Below are 21,151 nucleotides of genomic sequence, written 5' to 3'. Positions count from 1 at the left end.
AGCAATAGAATGGAGGACTAATGTCTCTAAATTTAGAAGGACAGCGCTGTGTTTTTAATAGTAATCAACAAACTGTTAGGTTTAATTACTAGATGATTTTAATATTTAAACACTTTTTATTTAAGCTTAAACCTATTCATCCCACAAAACAGAGTCACTGTCAGTTTGAACATGTTGTTGTCTCTCAGTCTGAGGAAGAGAAGAGAGGACCTAGGACTAGTGTTTTAAACTTAAATAAGGGAAGTTATGAGGGCATGAAGACAGAGCTGGCTAAAGAGAACTGAGAAATTAGGTTAAGGGAGAGGTCAGTAGAAATGCAGTGGCAGACATTTAAGATGGTATTTCAGAATACTCAGAAAGGATACACGCCAATGAGAAAGTAAGACTCTTGGGAAGAACACACCATCCGTGGCTAACTAAGGAAGTTAAAGACACTACCAAATTGAAAGAAGAAGTGTATAATTCCGCAAAAATAAGTGGCAGGTCAGAAGATTGGACAGAATTTAAAGAGCAGCCAAGAATGACTAAAAGATTAATAAGGAGAAGTTAGAATAATAAGAAATTAGGATATGAGAGAAAACTAGTTAGAAACATAAAACACATATAGTAAGAGTTTCTACAGGTAATGTAAAAAGGAAAAGAGTAAACAAAGTAAGCGTTGGTCCGCTAGAGAGTGAGAATGGAGAATTAATGAAAAATAAGGAAATGGGGGTTGAACTGAACAGATACTTTGCATACCTCCAGCATGATGCCACCACCAAACACATCTTCCCTTCACCCCCCCGACGGCATTCCGTAGGGATCGTTCCCTCCGGGACACCCTGGTCCACTCCTCCATCACCCCCTACTCCTCAACCCCCACTTATGGCACCTCCCCATGCCCACGCAGAAGATGCAACATCTGCCCCTTCACTTCCTCTCTCCTCACCGTCCAAGGGCCCAAACACTCCTTTCAAGTGAAGCACTTGCATTTCCCCTAACTTAGTCTACTGCATTCGTTGCTCCCAATGCGGTCTCCTCTACACTGGAGAGACCAAACGCAAACTGGGCGACCGTTTTGCGGAACACCTGCGGTCTGTCCGCAAGAAAGACCCAAACCTCCCTGTCGCTTGCCATTTTAACACTCCACCCTGTTCTCTTGCCCACATGTCTGTCCTTGGCTTGCTGCATTGTTCCAGTGAAGCCCAACGCAAACTGGAGGAACAGCACCTCATCTTCCGACTAGGCACTTTACAGCCCTCCGGGCTGAATATTGAATTCAACAACTTTAGATCTTAAACTCCCCCTCCCCCCATTTCTTCCCCCCACCCCCCGCTTTTTTTTCAATAATTTATATAGATTCTTCTTTCCCCACCTATTTCCATTATTTTTAAATCTAAAACTAAAACCTTTAGTCTTTCCACCCCACCCCCACTAGAGCTGTACTTTGAATATCCTGTCTTCCATTCTTAATTAGCACTTTTCTCAGACAAATACCACCACCTTCAACACCTCTTTGACCCTTTTGTCTGTGACATCTTTTGATTATCTGCTCATCTCCACAATCACCACACCACACCCTCAATGTCTCTCTCTCCACCCACCCCCCCACCCCCCCCCCCCCACCTTAAACCAATTTATATTTCTCCCTTCTTCTGACTATGCTCCAGTTCTGCCAAAGGGCCATGAAGGCTCGAAACGTTAACTGATTTCTTCTCCGCCGATGCTGCCAGACCTGCTGAGTTTTTCCAGGTAATTCTGTTTTTGTTTTGGATTTCCAGCATCCGCAGTAGCTTTTAGCTTTTTGTTTTTACTTTGCACCTGTCTTCACTGTAGAGAATACAAATTAACATCCCAGCAATAAGTGTGAATCAGGAGGTGAAAGGAGGGGAGGAACTTAAAATAATTATAATCACCACTGAAAGGGTACTGAGAGCATTATTAGAACTAAAAGCTGACAAGACTCTGGATCCTGATGGACTTGATCAAAGAAGTGGCTGCTGAGATAGTAGATGCATTGGTTTTAATTTTACAAAATTCCCTAGATTCCTGAAAGGTCCCATCAGATTGTAAAATAGCAAATGTGACACCTCTGTTCAAGAAATGAGGGAGACAGAAATCAGGAAACTACAGGCCAGTTAACTTAACATCTGTCATAGGAAAAATGCTGGAATCTATTAAGGAGATTCTAACAGGGCACTTAGAAAATCTCAATGCAATCAGGCAGAGTCAACATGGTTTTACGAAAGGGAAATCATGTTTGACTAATTTATTGGAGATCTTTGAGGAAGTAACAAGCAACATAGATAAAGGGGAATCTATGGATGTGCTGTACTTAGATTTCCAAAAGGCATTTGACAAGGTGCCACATCAAAGACTATTACTTGAAATAAGAACTCATGGTGTATGGTGTCACATATTAGAATAGATAGTGGATTAGTTAGCTAACAGGAAACAGAGAGTAGTGATAAATGGGTCATTTTCGGCTTGACAAGTTGTGATAAGTGGAGTGCCACACGGATCAGTGCTCAGGCCTCAACTATTTACAATTTATATCGATGCCTTGGATGAAGGGACTGAATGTATGGTTTTTAAATTTGCTGATGACACAAAGATAAGTAGGAAAGTAAGTTGTGAAGAAGACATAAGAAGCCTGCAAAAGGATAACGATGGCTTAAGTGAGTGGGCAAAAATTTGACAGATGGAGTATAATGTGGGGAAATGTGAACTCATCCACTTTGGTAGAAAGAATAGAAAAGCAGCATATTATTTAAATAGAGAGAGATTGTAGAACTCAAGCACAGAGGAATTTGGGTGTCCTGATACATGAGTCACAAAATGTCAGCATGCAGGTACAGCAAGGATTAGGAAGGCAAATGAAATGCTGTCATTTATTGCAAGAGGAATGAAATACAGAAGTAGGGATATTTTGCTGCAGTTGTACAGGGCATTGGTGAGACCATATCTGGAGTACTGTGTACAGTTTCTCCTTATTTAAGAAAGGATTTAAATGCTTTAGAAGCAGTTCAAAGAAAGATCATTCAGCTCATACCTGGGTTGGGGGCACTTTCTTATGAGGAAAGGTTAGGAAGACTGGGCCTGTATCCATTGGAGTTCAGAAGAATGAGAGGTAATCTTATTGAAGATCCTGAGGGGGCTTGACAGGGTGGATACAGAAAGGATGTTTCCCCTTATGGGAGAGTGTAGAACTAGGGCACACAGTTTAAAAATAAGGGGTTCCCATTTAAGACGGAGAAATGAGAAGGATTTTTTTCTCAGAGTGTCATGTGCCTTTGGAACTCGCTTTCCCAGAGTGGTGGAGGCAAAGTCATTGGCCAGGATTTTCCATGCCCACCGATGTCAGGCGTATTTGGTGGCGTGAGTGGACAATAGGGTGCAATTGGTTTCACAACGCTGTGAAACCAGTTTGCAATCGTCCGCTCAGCCTGCTGATGGCGGGCTGCGTTCTCCACCATTGGACTTCGGGAACCTCACTGCAATACATCAGCATGTCATTATTAGGCCTGCCCACCGGAATCATCCCCCCCACTGCTGGATCGTCCGCTCATGTCGGCGGGAAAACATGCCAACGTGTTTCACAACAACACATAAGCGGCATGCACCCGGCAGGCTGCATTTCTTGCGGGAGTTCAAGTTTTGTTTGATTTGGTCAGCACTTGCAGTCATCAGCGCCAGGCTTCATAGACAGGACCACATCACTTTTAGGGGGGCTCAAGGCAGGTCTCTACCTACCTCCTCACCTACTTCCCATGCCTACTCAATGCCAACTCATGTCCACCCACTTGCTCCCATGTCCCCTTATAGCCCCATGCCAATTCATGCCACCACCCACCCCAATGACCCCTCATACCCTCCATGCCAACCCATGGCCCTTCCATGCCCATTCATCCAGTGTACACTATGTATAGAACCAATGAATCCTATAGTAACAATGGAATGTGTGAAAGGCTAGCTGAGATCCTGGACTTATAGAAGGATTAACTCTGCTTACACAGCTGGACAGAACTGTTGACTTTGCTTGATTGACATCTCTGTGAGGTTATAATAAGCTATTTTTTCAGTGATCTTTCTTTTAATGTCTCAATGTTTATTTGCCCGAGATTAAGAGGTGTCAAATGCTTAAAGCTTCTGTTATTCATATTTTAGTGGTCTGACTGATTAACACTTTAATGAAATTGGAGGAACATCAGTTTTTCTTTTCAAAGATTATGAATGGGTGCTTTTTAAGCTGTTTCACAAATCCCATTGTTACTATAGGACGCATTGGTTCTGTACATAGTGCCTACTGGGTGAATAGGCATGGAATGGCCATGAGTTAGCATGGAAGCTTCGAGGGGTCACTGGGGGTGAGTGGGAGGGGCATGAATTTGCATTGAGTTGGCAAAGGGGCTATAAGGAGCCATAGGGTTGGATGGTGGGGGAGAGGGATGCCCAGTCACTGAGTTGAAATGGGCGGGAGTGGGAGGGGAGGGGTGGGAGGGCAGGAGGGCATGGAAAAGGCATGTATGAACCCTGGCCCAACTCTAGTCCTACCCCCGCGAAAATAGGAAGTGCCGTGTTAGGGGCGGGACTTCCGATTTCCAGATTTGTCCGCCTTTTTTGTAAAGATGTAGAGGCTTCTCTCATGGTGAAAATCCAGGCCCCAGTCCATAACAATTGCCTAAAAACTCAGATTTAATAAATCTTTTAATTGTCAGTCAGTAAGAAACATAACCAAAAATTCAGGGACAAGTGAACAGAATCAGCAGTGCCCAAACTGGTTGGCCCAAAAATGTGCAATCTGTTTAGCTGCAGAGAGCTGCTTTCAAAGTTTGCATAGGAATATAGGAGCAGGAGTAGGCTATTCAGCCCATCGAGCCTGCTCCATCATTTAACACGATCATGGCTGATCATCCACTTCAATGCCTTTTTCCCCACACTAACCTCATATCCCTTTATGACATCGGTATTTAGAAATCTGTCAATCTGTGCTTTAAACATATTCAATGACTGAGTGTCCACAGCCCTCTGGGGTAGAGAATTCCAAAGGTTCACCACCCTCAGAGTAAAACAATTTCTCCTCATCTCAGTCCTAAGTGGCTTCCCCTTTATTTTGAAACTGTGTCCCCTAGTTCTAGACTCCCCAACCAGGGGAAACATCTCACCTGCATCAACCCTGTCTATCTCTTTAAGTATTTTGTAGGTTTCAATGAGATTACCTCATATTCTTTAAAACTTGAGAGAATACAGGCCCAATTTCCCCAATGTCTCTTCATAGGAACATTCTTGTCTCAGCAGCTGTCTCAAGGGCTTGCTGACCCTTGCTAAATTTAGTAGGAACTTGCCTACTTGGTTGATCATTCCAAGGAATCTTTGAAGCTTAGTTATGTTCCTGGATTGTGGAAATTCTCTGATTGCTTTAGTTTTTTGTGGGTCAACTATAATTGTTTGGACCATGTGACCTTGAAACTTGGCCATAGGTTAGGTGAACTCACATTTTTCGTTCAATGTTAGGCCTGCATCCTGTAAGACTCTCAGAACTGCTCTGACTCTGTGATCATGCTCTTCTCTCGTGGAGCCATATACTAGTATGTCATCCATATGGCATATTACTCCGTTCATGCGTTCTAGAGTGTGAGGCACTGTCCTCTGGAGCAGAAGCTATTCCAAAGGGCAGTGTGTTGAAACAATAACAACCAAATGGTGTTATAAACGTAGTCAGCAATTTTGATTCTTTTTCCAGAGGAAACTGCCAAAATCACAGTTCGCATTCAATTTGGTAAATAAAGTACTCTTGGCTAGTTTGGCAAGGCTCTCATCCCCTGAGGCAATCGGTTGGATCTCAAGTTCCACTGATTTGTTTAGTTTAGTTAGATCATACAGATTTTTATAGAACCGTTCAGCTTTTGGACCGAAACCATTCCTGAACACCATTCTGTTTCCTCAGTTCTGTTTGCCTCACAATCTGAACCGCTTTCACAAGTGTTAAATCCTCTCTTGTCTGTAAGGGGACTGACAATGCTTTGTCTAAGACCCCAAATACGATTTTGTCGCGAATCAGCTCATCCTTTAAGATTTCATAATCGCAGCTCCCTGCCAGCCTATAGAGATCATTGATGAACAAATCCATGATTCTCATGGTCTTTGTTGTCTTTTATTAAATTTACTTTCTCTATTATTAAATTCCGATGGGTGCTGAAATAAGAGTTGAAAGTTTGCAGGACTTCTTCATAAGAAGTTGAAGTCGCATCAACCCCCTACCTTGCCATAGATCCTACTGCATAATGTCATGACATGGCCTTTTTTAAAATCTTTTTTGTGCAGTCCTGAAGAAGTTCTGTACCTTGTCAACCCTTTTCTCCAGTTTTTCCAGTTCTGGGCCTGTTGCAGGCCTTCTGAACTCTGAAATAGTTCTGGGAGAGGTAGTGTCGATTCCATGCTTCTGCTGAGCCCTGGAATTGTTCCTACTTCTCTGTTGCTGTCTGCTGCTTTGGGGCTGTGCTCACTGCTGTCCTGTCTCCATATCTTATCTCAGCTTGTATCTGCTGCTCACGTGATGTTCCGGCGTCTTGGTGAATCTTATTTATTTTTCTTTCGTCTTTCCTTCGAGAATCTCTTTTCTTGTCAGCCCTGTATCTTCTTTTTAAGGTCTGCTGGGTCTTTTACTTGTTGCCACCATGTACCATTGTGTGGTCACAGTCTAGACGGGGGTTTTGAGGATTGTCTATTCTCCCAAAGTGTGCTGCTTGGGTCTGTAGATTCTCAAAACCAATACTCTTTAATTACAGCAAGTATTTACACATTTGGACCTCTGCATGAGGATGGAGCTTCTCCTTCCAGATCGCTCTTACTTCTCTGTCATGTGGTTTTATTAGATCAGCATCATGTATGCTTCTGATGTTAACCCTTTACTCTACAATTCCAAAGCCTGCAGGAAAATCCTACCCTATGTCTCTGCTGCTATTAAGTGAAAATTGCATAATTGTGCAAAAACAGCAGGCACATTGTTTTCAAGGCCATGGAGATAGTGCCTGAATTATTCCCAGTAGTTTTACTACTGCTTTCTATTGCACACCAGCGCCAGAATGAACAGCAACATCACCGCTATATTGTAAAACCACCTTGAAATGTCCTATTCAAATTGATATGGTTCAGTAAAGTTGCTGGGTATTTGAAGAACACAGATGGAATTACTAAACACTTTAAGTCTAAAAGTTGCAACACAAACTGGACACTGAAAGGTCCAATGGGGTTTATAGCATACTCATTCCACTTCTCATATGTGCCATTCACCATATTGCTTCGGGCAGCATGTAGGTGTTCAAGGTGTCCACCTCAAACTGGCATTTGTCCCATTATCCATGCAAATACCCAATTCACTTGTTGCCTATTTAAGTCCCCTTTCTGATATTGGATTGTGCAGTGCATGCTGTATTCAGTTTTCTGAGGTGAACAGCAGGCAAATCAGTAGTTTTTAGAGGGGCAAAAAGCAAAAAATGATTTTACTTACCTGTATGTGGAAACAGAGCAGGACAAGCTCCACATCAAAACTACTGATTGCTGCCAGCCATCATTTGCAAACCCTTTCCTCACACCCAAAATGCTGATACCCATTCCAGACTCACAGTTAGGGCCAGTGCAGGTCTACCTGCCAGCTGGTCTCCGTCTTCCTTGTGACTGGTGCCCTGGCTCATGAAGTGCAACTGGCATAGTGACCACATCCTGACAATGCAGAGGGACCAATTTTGCATGGCACTTTTGCGCTTTAGTTTTAGGATGGGAAAAAGAATTCCTGGACCTTGTTATTAATGGAAATTGCCACTTAGCGTTAATGGGTCTTCAATCTCTTTTTTAAAATTTCAGCAAAATTAAGAGCTGAAACTTTCACAAATAATTCAGAAGTTAGAATTTTGTGATGTCCATAGCTGTAACGTTATAAGGCTTGGGGATGAAGTTGTAAACACATTAAATAGCAGTTGCATAAAATATATTTTTTCTCCACGATATGATGAAAACAAAGATGTTCAACCTGACTGGGGCAAAAGTAATTCAGTTTTCAGTTGGAACACATACATGGAAAGTGATAAAGAAAATACCAATGTCAGCAACGTTTTATTCAAGATATAAAGAATATGGTTTAAAGTAATTGTAAAGAAAATAAGAGGGAAGCTGTAGTGCACCACTTCCACCAGCCCAATCCTGCCAAATATGTTCACTTGCTGTTTCTCTAGATACAAAGATAAAATATATTTCATGTCTGACATGAGATAGATTAACTACTTCACTTGCTTCTACTTATATTCTGATGCTGTAAATGGTACAGATCATTGAAATCTGTATGCTATAATTTTGATATGAAACTGTTTTATTAGTATCAGAGGTTCCCTTCGCTACTGGTCATCATGAGACATAATTATATTATACCACAGATAATTACTAAAATCCTTTCAGATTCTGACTAAAAGTAGAATAAATGTCCAGAGCATTGCATTGTATATTCTTGGTCATTTTGTCAACAGACACAGGCGAAAACAGTAATAAAAAGCAAATGAGGAAACAAACACAAATCCGCCTTATTTTTTGCCAGGCATTTCAACAGCTTTAGTTGTTGTCAGCAATGCAGATAAATACCTTCAGTAAAGCATGCATCAGGCTCCATGGATTCTTCTGGTATTTCTTCTGGTTGTTCCCCCTCTCCAGGTGGATCCCTGTCAACTGTGCTCCCTTCAGATGAGCTGCTTTCAGCGAGTTTCTGTCAAAGAGACCCAAAATATGCTATTTATCAGGATAGGTCACTTAAGTACCTAGCAGCCAAGCAGGTAATAATAGCCTCTGAGCAGTGGATTTGATGTTGCCGAGATTTCTTTTACACAATTAAACTGAATATAAGTTGAAATGACTGGTGTAAGGCTTGTATTATTATGAAATTGCATGTGGATACATGCATAAAGTAAACTGATATACATATCTATTACATTCAAAAGAATATTTATGCCACTTCTAAAAAAGGCATGAAATATTTATGAAAAATATACATTTAATCCAACACTCCAGGTGTAATCTTCATTGACATGAAAATACACTTTACCATTCAGTCTGTAAGGATTCCAAGCTTCTGCAATTTCTGAGCATCAGAAAGGAAGATCAGTACATTAGCTTTATGAAAACTGTTGTACATTTTTAAACTTTTGTTTGCTACTAAAATGGATGAACTAGGGCAGCAGCACTCATGGAACAAAGTGGTACACATACTTGCTCCGGAGTCTTATAGAAAATGCAGATTCCTGTTGATTCTATCTGCAGGCTCTGATGCTTTTATCATATAAAGTTAAAATCATCTGCTAATTAAATTCCTTTATAGCTTAATAAAGGCACAAACAAATTATCTGTGTGCCAAGATGTGAACAAGTCTGGGTACTACTCTGAAATATGAGAATCAGTAGCTGGGCATTCCATTTGTGTAGTCTGGGAAACAAGATATTTTGCACAAATTCATCTATTACAGCATTCATGGCTGCCCTAACAAACCAAGTAAAAAGATGATGTAAGCAGGCAATACGCAGAAGATTATTATTTAATAATATAAAATTAAAATCGTGTTTGCTTATAAGTTCTACCTGATTCTCAATTAAAAATGAGAACTATGTATTCTTCTTTTACAACAAAGAAGTTCCTCAAAATTAATCCTAAATTAAGGACAGTGCCACTATTTTGATTTCTCAACTGAGCTGGAATAAAGTCTTTAAGGCTTTGTTATAGAAATTATAAGTCACTCCACTTAAAAGTAAGTTAGACAAATTTGATCCACATGTAGATTCCTCCCTCCATTCATCACTGTACTAAGAAACTTCTATTTGCAACAAGTAATTTCATTGCAACTACAACCTTTCCAACACAGCCATGCACCTCAGTCAACCACAATAACTCTGTGCCTTCTTACTCATAAGTCTCCATCATTAGTAGCTATCAGTGTCTCTCAGTTTCATAACCCAAGCCTCGGTAAGTGTTATAGCTGTAATGTTCCACAATATAACAGCAGAAAGCAATCTGAATGGACTCAAAGCAGTGCATTCTATCCAAAACAGCATTTTAATTTGAGACTGAATAAAGAAGGATTTATTTGAAATTATATCCACCTAACTTACAACTCTTTGGATCAGTTTGTTAACATGTATCAGCTGCCAATCACAGTGAACTGTGGGAGCAAAGGCCTATGCACCAGTGGCTGACAATTACAGCAAAATATTTCCGGGCATCAGTATGATTGACCATCGGTATTTTTGATGATATTCTGTTAAACTGAATGATATTTTAGTGACTTAAATATTACACTGAACTCAAAAACTAAATTAAAAACATGAACATACTCAAATTCAGTCACCTATTAAAATATATTGTGATTCAAGGGAGGTTCTCCATAATTACATTCTGATTGAACTTATTGTGACACACTGCAGGTGAAATCGCCAATTCTTACAAAGAGAGAATAAGATATTTTATCTTCTTTTAAGGATTGTGACACCAATAATTTCCAGCCTGCTCTTTAAACTGTCAATCACTTCAAAAAACAATGGATGGTTCATGTTTTAAATGTTGATCTATTTCAAGCAGGTGACTTAGATCAGTTTACTTCTGTGTCCAAAATTTTGAATCTTTTAGCACAGTAATAACCAAATTCCTTTAAGAGCAATTTTTGCAAAAAAACAAGTTTTTGTGGAAGCTTGACTTTCTGTTAAGAGTGATAGAAATTATATATGTTTAGAATAAGCAGTAGATCAGCAATTCATTTCTAACTGGTAGTGACACTGACCAAGTACAATAATTCTACTGAAACAATGATCTAGAAGTATTAACTTTCCTTGATGTAAGTCGGGTGCACATTTTATCATGTTCGGTCTTAAAAAAACTCACTGAACCACAATGTCTTTAGATTACCAGCACTGCATGCATCATTCCATCAAGTACTACTAAGTATAGGTAATCTTGAGCTCCATGTGCCAAAAACATTGTAGTTTATCTTTCTACACCATCAAATCAAATGATTCTGAACCTTTGGTTCACTTATATTGCGTGTGTCAAAAGTGCAAAATATGCAGTTTAAGTTGGCACTAGCCAAATAGCATATTGGTATTCTACAAGTTACTTTCACTAGAATTTGGTCTTCAGTTTTGGTCGAATTAATCAACTTAGAAATCCTCTACCAGCTTTGGGGTTAGTTTGGTTCAGCTGCCCAACTGTTTTCCTGCAGAATGGCTAAAATAATAAGATTTCTTGTTGCTTAGCTTAAACCTTGCATCTCTAATCAATGCTATTTTTATTTATAATTATTTCTATTTTAAATGTATAAATGCCAATAGAAAAGCATCAAATATGCTATGGATTGACTACAGTGGGTGAGCTGAAACAAGACTTATTAAAAATGCCAAGAAGCTAATGCTGAACTTAAAGTCATCTGATGTTTAAAGCGCTGGGCCATCAGAGGAAAAAAGAAAAGACAAAAAAAACCATGTTATTTAGGTAGATAAAGAGAATTAATAACCTTTAGCAATAGTTTAATTTTTACAGCAATGAGCAGTAATTAGTTTTCATGTACAACAAATTGGTCTTACAATTCTCTTCTCAATGAAAACTGGTCTGCTTCTGGTATACAGCTGTAATAATAACCAGATAAGTTAGGCTAGATAGGCGGCAGGAGGTAATACACCTTTGTGAACTTTATGGTTAGTCGTTAACAAAGAAAATGAAGAACACTAAGGCTAAAAATAAATAACACAAAACACACCTTTAAATTTGCTACATTCTTAATGTCTATAGCTCAGATCCCCTATATGTTGCATAAGGACTTAAAAGATGCCTCAAACTTCCAATGAGGATAGGAATAAGTCACAAGCTCTATGTTTTATCAGAAAATACTTCAACTGAAATTCTTACCCAAGTGTACATATGAGTTATTTTTAAACATGATCTGTTTTTCCTGAAAATTTAAAGGAGTAGATGTTGTGTCTGTACCATTTTAGTCATGATAACGTGTTATATGATATTTATTAACACAGTTAACACTACTTAATTCTGATTTATGTATTTTGTTTTCCTAGATAAGCTGCATGTAACTGCTAGCAAAAGTCACAATATGCCTTATGTAAATATTTTCAATCTTCTCACATATAGAGCTGGATTATCATCCTAGAAGCTGGTAGTAGGAGTTGGGAAATTTACTAGCTCTACCTGCCCGCCTCGGGAGAAAGTGCCTGCAAAGGTGAGATATTTGATCCTGGGTGGGGGGAGGGTGGAGGAGAGGGGTGGGTGGGTGCTGGAGTCCCAGTCACACCAAAAATAATACAACAGAAAACAGCTAAGAATGCATAATGAAGCTTGGCTAAGAGCCCAGACATCAATTAGTCTGTTGAGACAGCTGCACCCAAAGGAAAACACTGCTTGATTGACAGCTTTCTTTCTTAGATCAATTTCTCAATATCTCAAGGTTTATTTACACAAGATAAAGAGGTGTCAAGTGCTTGCAGCATCTGCAATTGATACTTTAAAAAGCTGGTTTATTTATACTTTTATAGGGTTCTGGTTAAAGGAGTTCTTTGTAAAAGAGTTATGAATTAATGACCTTTTTTTAGAGCTTTTCCACACGCTGTTGTTACTATAGGGTTCATTGGTTCTGTACAGAGTGTACACTGGATAAATGAGCATACGTTGGCACAAAGGGTATGAGGGGCCATTGGGGGTGGGTGGAAGGACATATGTTGGCATGAAAGGTATGAGGGCCCACTTGGAAAATATAGAACACAAAGAAAATATCAACAGGATTAGACAAAGTCAACGTGGATTTATGAAAGGGGGATCATGTTTGACAAACCTACTGGAGTTTTTTGAGGACGTAACTAGCAGAATAGATAAAGGAGAACCAGTGGATGTGGTGTATTTGGATTTTCAGAAAGCTTTTGATAAAGTCCCACATAAGAGGTTAATGTGTAAAATTAAAGCACATGGGATGGGGGTAATATATTGCCATAGATTGAGAATTGGTTGGCAGACAGAAAACAGAAAGTAGGAACAAATGGGTCTTTTTTGGAGTGGCAGGCAGTGACTAGTGAAGTACCGCAGGGATCAATGCTTGGGCCCCAGCCATTCACAATACATATCAATAATTTGGATGGGGGAACCAAATGTAATATTTCCAAGTTTGCTGATGACACGAAACTTCGTGGGAATGTAGGCGATGAGGAAGGTGTTAAGAGGCTTTAAGGCGATTTAGACAAGTTGAGCGAATGGGCAAACGCATGGCAGATGAGGTAGAACGTGGATAAGTGTGAAATTATCCACTTTGGTAAGAAAAACAGAATAGCAGAGTATTATTTAAATGGTGATAGATTGGGAGATGTTGATGTACAAAGGGACCTGGGTGTCCTTCTTCACCAATCACTGAAAGCAAGCATGCAGGTGCAGCAAGCAGTTAAGGCAGCAAATGATATGTTGGCCTTTATTGCGAGAGGATTTGAGGACAGGAGCAAGAATGTCTTACTGTAGCTGTACAGGGCCTTGCTGAGACCACACCTGGAGTATTGTGTGCAGTTTTGGTCTCCTTACCCAAGAAAGGATATACTTCCCATAGAGGGAGTGCAGCGGAGGTTCATCAGGCTGATTCCTGGGGTAGTAGGATTGTCGTATGAGGAGAGACTGGGCTGACTAGGCCTGTATTAGAACTATAGAACCATAGAAAAGTTACAGCACAGAAGGAGGCCATTCAGCCCATCTTGTCCATGCCAGCCCGAGGACACCAAGGTGCCCTTTCTAATCCCACCTTCCTGCACCCAGCCCATAGCCCTGCAGCTTACAGCACTTAAGGTGCAGATCCAGGTACTTTTTAAAAGAGTTTAGAGTTTCTGCCTCTACCACCAACTCGGGCAACGAATTCCAGACACCCACTACCCTCTACATAAAAAAGTTCTCCCTCATGTCCCCCCTACACCTTCTGCCACTTATCTTGAATCTATGTCCCCTGGTTCTAGAATTCTCCACCAAGAGAAACAATTTTATCCTGTCCACTCTATCTATTCCCCTCATAATTTTGTACACCTCAATCAAGTCACCTCTCAGCCTTCTTTGTTCTAAGGAAAATAACCCCAACCTATCCAATCTCTCCTCGTAGCTACACTTTTCTAACCCTGGCAACATTCTTGTAAACCTCCTCTGCACTCTCTCTAGAGCTACTATGTCCTTCCTGTAATGTGGTGACCAGAACTGCACACAATATTCCAGTTGTGGCCTCACCAGTATTTTATACAATTCCAACATTATATCCTTACTTTTATATTCTATACCTCTGCCAATGAAGGAGAGCATTCCATATGCCTTCTTTACAACCTTGTCTACTTGAACTGCTGCCTTCAGGGACCTGTGTACTTGTACGCCAAGATCTCTCACTTTATCTACCCCTCTTAGTATAATCCCATTTATTGTGTAATCCCTGTGACTGTTTGACCTCCCTAAATGTATGACCTCACACTTCTCTACGTTATGTATTCACTGGAGTTTAGATGAATGAAAGGAGATCTGATTGAAACATATAAAACTCTGACAGGTATGGGCAGACTGGATGCAGGGATGATATTTCCTCTGGCTGGGGGGGGTCTAGAACAATGGGTCACAGTCTCAGGATATGGGGTAGATCATTTAGGACTGAGATGAGGAGTAATCTCTTCACATGGTGGTGAACCTATGAAATCCTCTACCTCATAAGGCTGCGGAGTCAATGAATATATTTAAGAAGGAAATAGATAGATTTCTGGACTCTAAAGGTGTCAAGGGGTATGGGGAGAGAGCAGGAGTGCAGCGTTGAGGTAGAGGATCAGCCATGATCATACTGAATGGCGGAGCAGGCTCGAAGGGTCAAATGACCTACTCCTGCTCCCATTTTCTATGTCTCTATGGAGGGCAGAGGTTGGCATGGAGGCTATGAAGGGCCACTGGGGACAGGTAGAGGGACATAAGTTGGCATGGGGGATATGAGGTGCCATTGGGGGTAGGTAGAGGGGATATAGGTTAGCATGGGGTCTTGGGTGGCCATTGTGAGTGGGTGGAGGGACATAGGTTGGCATGGGGAACATGGGTAAGACCTTTTGAACTTACCTTTTAAAACATTCCCTCATCCAGACTATGATTCACGACACCTCTGAGGAGCCATGAACAACGACTCATTGAAAAGCTGGCTTGACCATACAAAAATTACAGAGGGCTAGGAGTTACCTATCCTCATAGCTGGTCAGGTCAGGAGTGTAGGGTGTGGGCTCATGTCTCACACCAGCCTGCACCCTTATCCTGTTTTGACAGAAATTGGGAACACTGGGAATGGGGCTGTGAATCGGGTCCTGACTTCATGAAAATCCACCCTAATGTCATGCAAAATTTCAAATTATTATGAGACTTATGTGGGAGTTACACACCTTTCATACAAGGAACATAGGGCTGGATTTTCCCAGCCTTGTGGAGACAGAGTTGGAGCTGGAGGGGGTGGGAACATAGACGAGAACCACATCTCAATGAAGTTAAAAACTGAGAAGAATGGAAGCCAATAAGACCCCTCAGAGCAGAGGGAAAGTGCTACAGGAGGATTAGTTTGGGCTGCAGGCAGAATGTGTCCTGCCCTTGACTCTGTCATTCGGCCATGGAGCTCCAGGTGCAAACCCCCCCACCCCCCAGCCTACTAGAAGGAGGCCTCCTCCATTCCTGTCACCGGAGAGGTTTCCCAGGGGCAGGCAGGGAACTGGATCGGTTCAGCAGCCTATACCACGGAGTCAGGCAGCTAATTAAGATGATTAAGGTCCCAATTTCAGCAATTTTGCAGCCTTGCAGCTATTTTGCAGCCAGTGGAGCCCACTTACTCAACGGAGGCGGCCTCCCTGCAGTAGGCTGAGGATCTTTGGAGCTCTAACTCCACACCCTAATTACAGAGCCAGGGGAAGAATGCACAGCCCAATCTAATCCTCAGGAGGGCTTTCCCCTCTTTTCCAAGAGGCTTTACTGTCTTTGCTCCTCCTCAGTTTTTAATCTCATACCTCTCCAGCATTAGACATGCTTTATGGGTGCTGTGCCTCTGTGTGATCGTAGACTAAGCAGGACCAGAGCTGCTCTCAAACACTGTTTCCTTTTCTATGGTCCATATTTGTTCAGTTTAGAATAAATGAATGTGCAAGAGTTGACAATGCCAAGTAAAGAGCATAATCCATGTAAGTACCTGATGTCCTGACATGGCCTGTTTTTTCCTGGTGCATCATGTTAACATTTGTGAAATCAAAATTAAACTTTACTAGATTTCCACAGCTTGTAATCAGTTCATTTCAGCTCGATATCATTTTCTCAAAAAGCTGCAACGTTAGGCAAATGGCTATTCATAACAACATAAACTGTATACACACCTGTATGAATGATATTTAAGCTAATGTCTACCAAGAAATTTCCATTTCTTTACTTTTAATTTACTGTTCTCAATGATCACTTAAATCTACTTTGAAGTCTGGATGGATGTTGCAATTATTCAAGAAAAGAAAACATCAAAAAGAGAACCAAAACTCCAGTTAATGCAAGTTTAAACTGCATCACTTATAAAATATTCATAAAATATATGCACACAAGCTGGTCTGATGTAAATACAAGATAAAACCTAACCACAGCGCATTGAATTAAGATCTCTTGTGAAATTCCTGTGTTTTTTCTGCATCACTTCCCAAAGCAATCTCACGCTCAAACTTGAATTTGGTTTTGAAAGCCAATTTTTTATGCTTTGAGTGTTTTTTGAAGTCAATCCAAATGATGTAAGCTCATTAGATCTTTCCACCATGTTTAAGATTGGGTAATTACTAATATTGTTTTATTAATAGGTGCACACTTCTAACTTAAGTAACCACCTGCCCTAGGATTCTCTACGATGATAAGCACATATTATTTGGACCTGACTCTTTTCAGGTTTTCTTTATTTTTGTATCTTCCTATCCTTCCCCCGAATGCTGCAGTTTCAATTACTGCTTTCAATCATTTCATATATTTATTTATTTCTATTCTGATTTTGTCTATCAGTTTCTGTCCCTGCCTGTAATTGATGTTGAAATCTCTGACTGTTTTCCCTTGTATGATCTTAATGGGACACAGCCCTTTTATTTTTCTAGTTGCCTCTTTGCCTCTCAGTAGAAGAAAAACAATGACCAAAAAGAGCCGAGATTTAGACAATTACACGTTACATGTAAAGGCAAAAGGGGTAAAGATTGTAGCGAAATTGTGAGAAAGGGGTTTTTTGCAAGGCCAGAAAATGTGACAGTCTGCTTAAATCAAAGATGGTATTAGTGTTGTGTGACTTTCAGATATTCTAATTTGGGTAGAGTAGGCTAGTGGTTATGGTACTCGATTAGTAACTCAGCGATTGCAAGTTCAAATTCTATCATGGCAAGTTACGAATTGAATTCAAGAAGTATGGTAATTTGTAGGCTAGCACCAGAGAACTAACCATAAAAAAGCTTCCAGATTGTCACTCCAACCAACAGATTCTCTAATGTCCATTAGGATATGAACCTTGCCACCCTTATCCGACTGTGGGTGACTTCATGCCCTCAGAATCAGCAATAAATACTGCTCTGCCACTTTTGTCCACATCCCACCAACAAAGTAAAAGAAAACTTCAATGATCGTCAGGTGTTATATGCAGCAGAAGTTGTAAATATTACAACAAGGATATATTTAAACAAATCAATATTTAATTATTAATAATATGTCAAATTGTTATTGCTTCTGGACTGGTTATTCTTGTCAAACATATTCAAGTATCCACAAGTTTCTAAGCATACAAAAATGTGTTCATGTTACTGTAACAAAATGTTTTTATGCACAAAATTAACATTTCTACTTAGAACACACATGTCACGTGATGTCATAAGTATCTAAGAAGAGTTGCACCAGAAAAGCCATTTTGCACTAATTACTGTTGCTCCAAAGGCTTAGTTCCTGCCAACCTGTGACCACGATATCTGGGTTTAGGCAAGTGTATACAGGGAAGAGTTTGTGTTTCATATTATGCAAATTGAAACACTATGGGGGTAATTTAAATTTTTATCATCAGGCAAAACAGTTGATAACAAATAATCAGTCCATTTTATACCTCATCCCTATTTTTCCATTGAAAAAGTTAAAATTACCCTGTGCTTGGATTACTCAGCACCTTGTTCTGGGGTCTCTTAAGCATGATCAGTTTCCTTGCATCATCCGGCAGACTGACCAGAAACATTTTTTTTAAAAGAAAACCGGCATGATAATTCCCTTAAATTATTTAAAATAATATTCTGTCGACATTCTGCGCAGTATTGTTACATTGCTACATCATGTTTCCATTTCTCTGGCTTAGAACAGGGCTAAGCGACAAATCCAACAGCTCTGTTGAAATACAACTAACAGCTTATAGCCCTACCTTGTAACCTGTGAACTAGGTCTGTTGGCATTTTCTTGATGTATTAATAATGCAGTGTTCCATTCTAATGCTACACCACTCCATACAAGAGAAACCTATCTACAATTGTACAATATATAGGTCAGGATTTGATTTTTTTGTACTCCAGAAATGCTGAAAGTTAAAAATTGACACAATGCCTATTTTCCACTCTGATTAAGAGAAAAATACATTCAAAATACACACTTGGGAAACAGAAAAAATGGAAACTATATACAATTTTAAAGATTTGGTACGCAGAAAGATCACTACTGTACTGATTCCTATTACAGTACTGGAGTTTGGAAAAGTATTGGAAAATTTAGCTAAAAAACTAGATTGCTGAGACATTTGAAAGTAGAAAAGGATATTAAAGGATGGAGAGGTTTAGGAACAAGAGTTCCAATGCTTTTATTGCTGAATGCTCTTACCTTAAAGTGCAGCAGAGGAAGAATGAGACTCACAAGCCTGAGTTGAAAAAATGGGAAGTGCAAAATAATATGGAAAGATTGAGGATGTTACAGAGACAGAGCAGGTGAGATCAAAGAGAAATTTGTAAAAGAGGATTTTGAAATGAATACATTTGAGAACAGAATGCTAGTTAGGTCCGTAACGACAATAAATAAGCTGAATTTAGTCTGGGAAAGGTAGGTGCCATGTGGTAGGCTGTGGAATCTGAGCCAGGAGATGAAGATGGCATGGATAAGTTTCAATAACAGTGGAGATGAGATAGAGAATCTAGTGTGAGATCTTAGACAAGCAGAAACAAGTGGCCTCAGTGATCAGCAGGGTCTGGGGTTAGAATCTCAACAAAGGATTATCAAGTTACATATGGAAACTGTTTTCATGGTTACAAGTTGTTGATTGGCAGCATGCAAATAGGAGAAAAGCCAAGGACATCTATGTGGATGCAGGAAGGGAAGGCACATATGCTGGCTGTGTTGAGAGAGACATGGTGAGAGCAGTATAATGGAGGAGAAATGGTGCAGCAGAATGGAGTGGCTGACCATATTCAAGGCTGCAGAGAGTGAAGGACAATGAGGAGAGATAACAGAGTGTGGTGGTAATCTCAAAGGATGTAATCGCTAATTTTGGCCCAGGCAGCCTCATTGTTATGGACAGAATTCACACTAAACTGAAGGACTGAATGCATTTGAGGATCTCAGAATGGAAGGGAAAAGTAGAACTAAAGGTTTAGTCGGAGACAATAGTAAAGCAAAAGATGTGCTTTTTGAGGAAAGGAATAATGGTAGCAGTTTTGAAATGAGGCATGGGGGGAGAAATGCCTGTGGAAAATCAGCTGCTTATGATGTCAGTATCCACTGGGTCAAAGTGACAGAGTTGTATGGTTTGGACTTGGATTGAGAGGGATTGAAGAAGCCATAAATCAGTCTCATATAGGGCATGAATCTGTTGAGAGCTGGTGGGGGCAGACTTGGGAGAAGCTATCAAGTGTTGTAGGAGTTGAGGATAGGAGGGGTCAGAAAAAAAAAAACAAATGCAGTAATTCATGTAGAAACCATTCTATTGGATTTTTATTAGTAAGCCAATGTTGAGCTAACGGTAGCATTGTTTAGTAATATTTAAGTATTGACTCTGCACTATCCATAGCGATTTTGAATACGATAAAGAACTGATGAAAACAGAAATATGGTTATACATAATTGTTCATGTCACTTTTAGTTTATTGTAATTATATATTATCATGCATCAGTATTATAAATACATAGAATTAAAGATATTTCTCTCATTTATTGTTGGTAATTTTTTAAGAATTAAATTAAATGGATTAAAGCATAGTTTGAAACATATTTCAAAATCACATAGCCTTTTCTTAAATTGTCACAGTTTTTAAGACATATTGTAACATTAAATATACTATTGTAAGTAATTTATATAACTTTAGGCTGGGTTACTTATATATTCTTTATAACTGCTGAAAATATTCAACTATAACAGCCTTACCTTTACTTGCAATATCATGCCACATATAACTGTAATTCACCTTGATTTATTTTATGTAGCAGAAGAACAAAATATCTTCTTACCTCTTTGCTTCCTTCCATGTCTGATTCACTAGTAAAGTCTTCTGTGTTTAGGTTTTCAAAGTCTGATTCTCCCACAGCTATTGGCACAGTAACAGTGAGACTTGGATTGTGAATAAAGGACATGTAGTCACTTTCGTCTGCATTGTACTTCCCAACACTACTGCCAATTCCACTGGTGGTGCAATTTCCATCCTTATGATAGTCAATCTCTTTAGTGATTTCAACTGTTGTATGATCAGAGATGTATATGTCTTTCTTCTTATGCAAGTCATCAAGAGGTTTGATGTCTTCTGTGACTTTCCTTCTGATAAAGGCTCTCTGAAAAAATTGTCGGGCATTTCTTTTTATATAATCAACACCTCTCTGTATCCTCCCCATAGCAATCTGTAAATTGTTCATTTCACTGTCATCATCTGTAGCAGCAAGGTTGTCAGCACTGAATGAGCTCAGTAACAAAGCCAAAAACAAATTCAATACCTGGAGGTCAAAAAGTATAAATATATTAACCTTTGAATATATCCAATACATTCATACATAAAATAGACAACATAAAGCTTTTTCTGTTTTTATTTCCAGATTTCCATATTCTGCAGTATTTCACTTTTCATTATTTTGGGTACTTTGTAGTACATGCAATACTTGTCCT

At 39.7% G+C, this 21,151-nt stretch overlaps 1 protein-coding gene across 2 annotated transcripts in view; it reads right to left on the bottom strand.

The window, feature by feature from the left end:
- scn1laa (sodium channel, voltage-gated, type I-like, alpha) overlaps positions 1-21,151 on the bottom strand; it is a 246,724-nt gene that overhangs the window by 88,395 nt on the left and 137,178 nt on the right. For both annotated transcript variants that reach the window (XM_078552303.1, XM_078552304.1), the window contains 2 exons: positions 20,506-20,982; positions 8,611-8,731 (listed from right to left, as the gene is read on the bottom strand). In XM_078552303.1, coding sequence (XP_078408429.1) covers positions 8,611-8,731; positions 20,506-20,982 — 598 coding nt within the window. The remainder of the gene's footprint in view (positions 1-8,610; positions 8,732-20,505; positions 20,983-21,151) is intronic.

Source organism: Cetorhinus maximus, chromosome 11 (genome assembly GCF_964194155.1).
Source record: "Cetorhinus maximus chromosome 11, sCetMax3.hap1.1, whole genome shotgun sequence".
NCBI lineage: Eukaryota > Metazoa > Chordata > Chondrichthyes > Lamniformes > Cetorhinidae > Cetorhinus > Cetorhinus maximus.
This window is presented reverse-complemented; position numbering and strand designations above follow the sequence as displayed.